Below are 8,306 nucleotides of genomic sequence, written 5' to 3'. Positions count from 1 at the left end.
AAGAATATTGTTAACGCTTTACAAATTAGAGCGGACTAGCTATAAAAATTGACAGCCTTATGTTTTCTGCTGAAAAATTGGCTCGGATTATCTTCGATATTTCTTATAATATGACCGGCTAAATGCAAAAAACACATTTATATCGTGATGTGACAAATGAAAAATCCTTTGGGGAATTCAGTCAATTATATCCTGATATATTTGATCCCGCATTATGGAATGTTGTTCTTAAATGTGGTGTCGTGTTCTATACTAGCGCTACGAAGTTTGCTTAAGAGAATATGAATGGCACTTAAACGAAGCCGGATTATAGAGTTGTTGACGTGTTAGAAGACAGCCAACTTATAGTCAAGATACATTACGTTTTAAGTATCGATCTGTAATTAAATAAACATAAACATAAACATTTCTTGTCCACTATTTCTATATGCCCAAGGTTGTTTGTCCATTACTTCTAAGTACATGTAGTTGAATCGGATTTTGCAGCAGTGTATTTTACATTCCTCATCACTGAAAAAGTGCTCAGTGAATAAACAACGGCTTAAAGCATATGTGTAACATGTATTATAAGATAAACCTGTGCAGTGCGAACAGGCTTTTCAGGGACGACACTTTCCTCCTAGTGTCGATGTTTGTTCTAAATCTACAATTATATAATTTCCGCCCTATATAACCTGTGCATACTACACATGCAAATCTGGAATGACACTTCATTTAAAGCGGTACTGCACGATTGTTATATGTGTTATATTAAAATATATTGCATGATATACATGATGGCGAATTCGACTGTACAGACATTTCGATTTCAGAATTAAATATATATTGCTTATTTCGCATTTATCGACACATGTTCTTCTTAACTTTTATTTTAATTCATATTGAAATATATTTATAATAAGTTTTTTTACACATTTTATGTAAATTCATAAATAGTTGAAAAAAAGGTGCATACTCGCTTTAATTGTATTTGTTCTAATCGTACACGACGGTACTTTTAAGGCGGTAGGAGTGTGGGTCTTCTGTGTACAGGCGTGCTTCAACGGCGATGACACCGTATTCGGATATCAGGTCCTCCACGTGCGCCTTCAACAGACGAGTGAACTCGATCAGGCCGTGATGGTCACCCAGAAACATGTAGACTGGAAAGAAGAAACACGTAGACTGGAAAGAAGTAACACGTAGACTGGAAACAAGTTACAGGTAGACTGGAAACAAGAAAAACGTAGACTGGAAGCAAAACACACGTAACTTGGAAACAACAAAAAAAAACAAGTAGACTGGAAACAAGAAACACGTAGACTGGAAACAAGTAACACATAGACCGGGAGCAAAAACACGCAGACTGGAATTATGAAAAAAATAGTCTGGAACCTAGAAAAACGTAGAATGGAAACAAGAATTACTTAGACTGGAAACAAGAAACACGTGTACTGAAACACGCAGGGTGTCAACTATATCATGAAACACGTTACTTTTTCAATTGATGATATGTGTATGTTTCTGTAGATTTGCGATATAAATTCACCAGATCAGAGAAATTAGTATTTACACGACTGAACATGTTTTTTGTCCGTGATTATATGTGGAAAATATATATCAACTACACAACAATATCAAATGTTCTTTTTATTGAATGTTTCTCCACCGTTTTACATTTGACAATAGAGAACGTTGCGGGAAAAATAACGTCATGATGCCCAAAAGGACGTTTTTTAACCGTAAAACAGGGAAGTTTATCCTGAATGTTCAGCTATCTTTCATTGTTTTGTTTGAAATGAATACAAACAACAGAAGCAAACAATGAATTATGTTCAGATGTCATTTGAAAATGATCCTTTCGATTCTTTAATTTTCTATTTGCAACTGTTAGTGCTTAGAGGCTGCAAAATCTATTCTATTTTAATTTGTATTTTTTGAAAATATTTGCAAATATCATTATCATGGATGTCTAACCACAAGGTCACTTTAATGAACACATTATATTATGAGGACCTTGGAAACAATAGTTAAGTGATAACACTAAAGAACTAAATGCACACATTTATCAACAGTCGAGGAAAAGTGTCCCTTTAAATAATAAAGAAAATGCCTCTTAAAATACACTGCGTTTTAGTAAGTTACTGCTTACGTAAGACTTTAAGCATGCAACGTTTAATGAACTTAACTCTTACCCTTTGTGTCCTTGGCCATAAATAGCATCGCGTTCTAACTTGACAAATTTAATAACGGCGAATCATGGTAAACAGGCTGCAGGATTACGTGACTTTGTGGGGTTCCCCCTTTTTACTGTTATGGATGTAAAAACGACGGTTAGAAGGGCTTTATTTCAAATAACGTTTGAAAAATAATCTTTCTTAAGAATTTCAACTAGAGCATAAAAGGCAGATTTTTATGCTGCTATTTACGGTGGCACTAAGGTGACAGAAATCACCGCTCAAAACAAAATCAAAAGAAGTCGGGAAAATACAAGTTCTGTTTTCTCTGTCTCCAAAAACAATTTACTCTTGGAAACACAAAATAAGTCTGTTTTCACGAGTTAATTTTTTTGGGACTCGAGAAAACAGATGTTCTGTTTTCCCGAGTTAATTAATTTTTTTGGAGACGAGAAAACAGAACTTGTGTTTTCCCGACTTCTTTTTTTTGGACTCGGGGAAACACAATCGCTATATTGTGCTCAACAGATAATCGGCCAATCACAGACGCGGATTATATGGAGTGTTAAGTTTTGGGTTGTACTCCTGCCCCCTCCCCCGACTCCTACGCCTATGCCTTCAGCATTGGGTATGAGAGTTAAAAAAATAAGGTAGGCGTTTGGATGGGGGAGAACCTAAAATTTTGTCAGATATTTAAGAAGTATTCAAGGATGTATTCTTCTACCTTAAGATATCGACACACACTGGAAGAGAAAATGTCTTTTATGCACTATATAATTTTTCAAATGTATTTAATAACTTGAGATATTTGCAATAATTAAGTTCTTAACGGTGTGATTACATTCTGTCAAGTCCGTGTGTAAACCCCTGAACACCCCGTTGATTGTGCAACCTGGTAAAGCCTAACCTGATGTGTAGTTATCGAGTTATGCATCAAATTTACTTCATTGAAGTAAGGAATTGGCACGAGTATTCGAATATTCGAAATCCGACCAAATAATTGTCACCGTATGTGTTTTTATGTATTTATTGGCGGTGGTTTGCAGCCCATTACCCAAAATGTTTTAACCAGGGTGGTTATAAAAACAACCCTGCAACGAACCAAATATATTTCAAATATATATTTATTTAAGTTCTCTGTCAAATAGCTGATCATAGAATGATCATAAATATTATGGTTAACAATCATTACAAATACAATAAATGGTTTACCAAAAGATATGTTTTACCAACAGATATGGATTATCAACAGATATGGTTTACCAACAGATATGGTGAGCAAAGTAAAACATTACAACATTAAACTAGCAATAAAATATTATATTTAATAAACAATATAATATAATATATCAGACAGAACACGCACATTCATAAGCAAAATGAAATGTAAAATATTAAACAGTTACTTGTGAAAAGTAATCTAATAAATAACGACAAGGGACAAAATTGTCACAAAACCAGGTTTTCATTGTGAAAAAAAAATCTGATAAAGGGAGACAAGTCAAACTGAACTTTTGAAATGAACAAACAAAATAAACCCCCTTTGTAAGTTTGTTTTAAAATAAATCTATTTTTAGTCGTGGCGACCTTGACATTGGGGATATTGACGTGATTATTTCGTGCGACACACCGTCCCATGATGGTGAACAAATGTGCCAAATGATTTTAAAATCTCATAATGAATGACATAGTTATAGCCCAGAAAAGCTCATTTATGGCTATTTTTTACCTTTGAACTCAAAGTGTGACCTTGACCTTGGAGATATTGACGTAATTTTTTCGCGCGACACACCGTCTAATGATGGTTAACAAATGTGCCAAATGATTTTAAAATCTCACAATGAACGACAAAGTTATGGCCCGGACAAGCTTGTTCCGCCCGCCCGCCAGCCCGCCAGCCCGCCAGCCCGCCAGCCAGCCAGCCAGCCAGCCAGCCAGCCCGCATTCGCCAATCTAATAACCAGTTTTTTCCTTCGAAAAACCTGGTTAATAAAGATATTTACCTGCAACGAACCAAATATATTTCAAATATATATTTATTTAAGTACTCTGTCAAATAGCTGATCTTAGAATGATCTAAAATGCGCCTTTTTGTCACCTTCATGTCGCAACGACACATTTCATTGATTAAAACATTTAAATATCAGCTATTTGATAGGTTAACTTAACTAAAAAATCAACTCAGAAATGGTGTATGTGATAATGCACGAGTAATTTGTGAGTATTAGTTAACGTGAACAAATGGGGATTCGTACTCATTTCTAATTGTAATTCACTAAAATAACTTAAGGTAACTGCTGCAGATCGAGTAATACGATAACTATACTCAATTAAGAATGCCGTTATCTTAACAAAGAATCGTAAAATAAATTATATACATCTACACGTAAATATACGATACATTATACAAATGTATGTCCGGTGACATATTTTCCTCCTCCGGTAAATGTCGTTCTCAACATTACCTGCAAAAATTCTTTGTAAAACAATTGATGTAGTAGCTTATGATTTTGTTATATAAGTATTTATCCCATTATGTGATTGTATACACTACTAAACATTATTCGAGTCACATGTATTTAATATTGATAAAGCATCGTTTATAACAAAACAAATCAATAAACGCCACAATATGTGTACAATAATAGTCAATATGTGTGCCATATATAAGAAAATACAAAGTACATAAATGTTAATAATTCTTAAATCATTTGCTATATATACAACATAAAATCACAAGGCAGAAACACGGTCTATGTAACAAAAGCTCCGGAAACCTGCCACGCTGGCGGTTTTCGTGAACGATCAGATCGTCTCGGCAGTATACCAATTTCGCCAGGTGCACGCCTGTGCGGTGGTTTATATATATCCGATTTTTCAGATTCAGAATCTATACTGCTATTCGTTCAGATTCTGAAGAATTGTCAATTGTTATAGGTAGGTTTTTCAATGGTAGTATATTGTTTCGGTGTAGCGTTTTGGTTTTCCCGGACTTGTCTTCTCTCTGCACCTTAAAAACAGGTTAAAGGGGATCAGGCTGATTAATTATCCGATACACCTGTTCGCTCCAGATATCCGAAAGCTTATGTTTTTCTTTCAACCCCAAATTTTTTAGGAGGACTCTGTCTCCTACAGCAATTTTCATTTCCCGAACTTTCCGGTCGTAATAATATTTAGCTTTGCCGCCACCGCGTAAAGCTACCTAGTTAGCCAGTTTATAGGCTTCTTGCAGATTTGTTTCAATCTGCCGCATATAGTCTGTTGGACAAGTGCCACTTACAGATTGTCCCTGCAGGCCTAATATTGCATCTTAGGCTAGACTTGGCGTTCTACCGGACATGAGCCTATACGGGGGAAAGCTCGTGGATTCGTGCGCTGTACAATTATACGCATGCACCAAGGAAGGAATGGCTGACTTCCAGTCACTCTTCCTGTCATTGGGCAGCGTTCAAAGCATTTGAAGCAGGGTTTGGTTAAAACGCTCACATTGATCGTTACCCTGAGGGTGGTAAGGTGTTGTGTGAGTTCGCCGGATGCCTGCAACTTTACAGAGTCGTTGTATGACCTTTGACAGGAAATTTTGACCACAATCACTGTGCAACTTTTCTGGGAATCCATAATGTACAAAATAGTTATGGAAAAGTGCATATGCCGTGTTTCGGGCTGTTTGGTTTTTCGTTGGGATTGCCTGTGCGTACCGAGAAAAATGGTCGGTTATAACCAGTACATTTTCAAATCCTCCCTAGGACATTTCTAAGTAAAGATAATCGATGCGCACTAATTTTCCATTGGAGAAGACGAGCAAATGTTAACTAAACCTGTTGCTCGTTGTGGTATAGTTTTACGCCAAATGCAACGATTACATCCCTTCACCCACTGTGTGACATCTTTGACCATTCCTGACCAATAAAATCGATCTCGAAAGAGACTCAATGTTCGGTCACGACCTTGATGACCAAGGTCATCATGTAAGGCCTTGAAAATTGTAAATTGTGCTGACTAAGGCAACACAAGTTGATTTTTAACATCATCATTAACTTCACATGAATGGTAAAGAATACCATCATGCAATTTTAGTTTATGGTGTATGTTAACGAACTTCTGAATCTCTGGGTCCAGAGATCGTTACTGAGCTGGATTAGGTAGAGATCCCAGAGCCACAAATTGTCGGACTTTTGATAAAATTTAGTCAGATTCTTTCCCGTTTACCCAGTCTTCAGTTTTAATGACTGCAGTTTGATTAGTAGCATGTGTAATATCAGGCTGTATGAGTTCCGGTTCGGGTCTCGGTAGGAATTTCAAAAACAGCCTGAACAACATCCTGTTTAACAGACTGCTGCTCTTGTTGTTTTTTAGTGTGAACTGTTTAGACGGCCTGAAACACGTCTTGTTCTACATGCTGATGGTCTTGATTTGTATCAGTACTGCCTGCTAACACAGTATGTTCAAGATCCTGTCGTACAGAACATTGTCCAGGGGTCAGTGTATTTTCACATGTATTCAGTCGTGATAGGGCGTCGGCTTCGATATTTAGTTTGCCAGACCTATACTGAATCTTAAGATTGTAGTTTGCTAGCGCAGCTACCCACCTATGTCCACAAGCGTCCAATTTTGCAGTTGTAAAGACATAGGTTTGTGGGTTATTATCTGTGAAGACATCGAACGGGATACAATACAAGTAATCGGTGAATTTTTCAGTGACCGCCCATTTAAGAGCTAAAAATTCAAGTTTACTTGAATGGTAATTCCGCTCGAATGTCTTCAGACTACGGCTCGCAAATGCCACTACCCGGTCAACTCCATCCTGATTTTGGTACAAAACTGCACCAAGCCCAAGGGCGGAGGCATCAATGTGCACCTTGAATGGTTTGGTGTAGTCAGTATACGCTAAAACAATTGTTGTGCTCAACTTCTCGATTAGAGAGTTGAATGCACGTTGCTGTGGTTCTCCCCACAGAACTTGGACATGGCTATTTTCTTAGATTTGATCCAGAACTGCCAATAAGGAGATGGTTAAATGGGCGTGCAACCTGTGCAAAATGTTCAATTAATTTCTGGTAGTAACCAGCAAAATTCAAAAAGCTCCGAACTTTTTTGACTGATTTAGGAACAGGCCACTTTTTAATGGCTTCTATTTTGGCGGGGTCAGTTTTTATACCATCTTTGGACACAATGTGGCCAAGATAGCCCACTTCTCTAACCAAAAACTCATGAAACTCTTGGAAGCTTTTAGCTGCAGGTTATGCGCCGCTAAACGTTTATACACAGCTTCCAGTCTTTATATATGTGTTTCAAACGTGGGAGAAAACACAATTATATCATCTAAATAGATGATGCACTCCTTAAGGTTCAATTTCCCCATGCAAAGTTCCATCAACCTTTGAAAGGTTGCTGGGGCGTTGGCATCCGGGTGCACTGGTAGAAACCCAAGTTTCCCACTTGAAAAGCCGTTTTCTCTTTGTCATTTTCAGCCTTCTGCCAGTAACCGGATTTCAGGTCCAGTTTGGTGAAGTACTTAGACCCGGAAAGCAGGTGGAGATTGTCGTCAATTCTGGATGGGATATGCATCTTTATGCGTTCGTGAGTTTAATTTCCTATTAGTCAATACAGAAGCGTATTGATCCGTCCTTTTTACGATCAATGACAACATTGGACGAAAAAGGACTCTGGGAATGGTTGATGACACCCATTGAATACATTTCATGTAAATGTTCCCGAACTTCATCAATTAGGCCTGGGGTGACACGTCGATAAGGTTCCTTAAGTGGCTCTGGATTATCCAGTTTTATTTCATAATTGACCAGATTAGTTTTACCTATATCAAGTGGTCCCAGGGAAAACACATTTCGCCACTTCCAAAGGAAGTTCTCTAAAGTGAGCTTTTTATCAGGATCTAAATGATCAAGATTTACTTTAATATTTGTCAAAAATTCTTCCTTTAGCTTATTTTCCTTATTATCGGATAAAAGAGGAGTTTCAGTGGTCTGAGAGTTTTCAGGTGTCCACGATCTTAATACTGTGACGTCATGCAATTCACAGATAACCGAGTTTGGATGTAGGCTTATTGTTTTCGCAGACATATTAAAATGCGGACAGGAACCCTAACAGTTGTACCGGGAATATTCAAATTTACTACCCTGGGGTATATTC

The 8,306-nt window shown here is 37.2% G+C and overlaps 1 protein-coding gene across 1 annotated transcript; it reads right to left on the bottom strand.

The window, feature by feature from the left end:
• Positions 1–975: 975 nt before the first annotated feature.
• LOC127857413 (uncharacterized) lies at positions 976–7,724 on the bottom strand. Its single transcript, XM_052393807.1, has 2 exons — positions 7,535–7,724; positions 976–1,142 (listed from the first exon to the last, which is right to left on the bottom strand). The coding sequence occupies exons 1-2, from the start codon at positions 7,722–7,724 to the stop codon at positions 976–978; spliced, it is 357 nt and encodes a 118-aa protein (XP_052249767.1).
• Positions 7,725–8,306: the final 582 nt, after the last annotated feature.

Source organism: Dreissena polymorpha, chromosome 14 (genome assembly GCF_020536995.1).
Source record: "Dreissena polymorpha isolate Duluth1 chromosome 14, UMN_Dpol_1.0, whole genome shotgun sequence".
NCBI lineage: Eukaryota > Metazoa > Mollusca > Bivalvia > Myida > Dreissenidae > Dreissena > Dreissena polymorpha.
This window is presented reverse-complemented; position numbering and strand designations above follow the sequence as displayed.

Bases quoted from the DNA above. Each gene is read 5' to 3' on its own strand.
- LOC127857413 (XM_052393807.1), bottom strand. From the start codon at position 7,724: ATGCATATCCCATCCAGAATTGACGACAATCTCCACCTGCTTTCCGGG. The intron at 1,143-7,534 runs GTTGATGGAACT...TCTTCTTTCCAG, and splicing joins GCCCCAGCAACCTTTCAAAG to TCTACATGTTTCTGGGTGAC.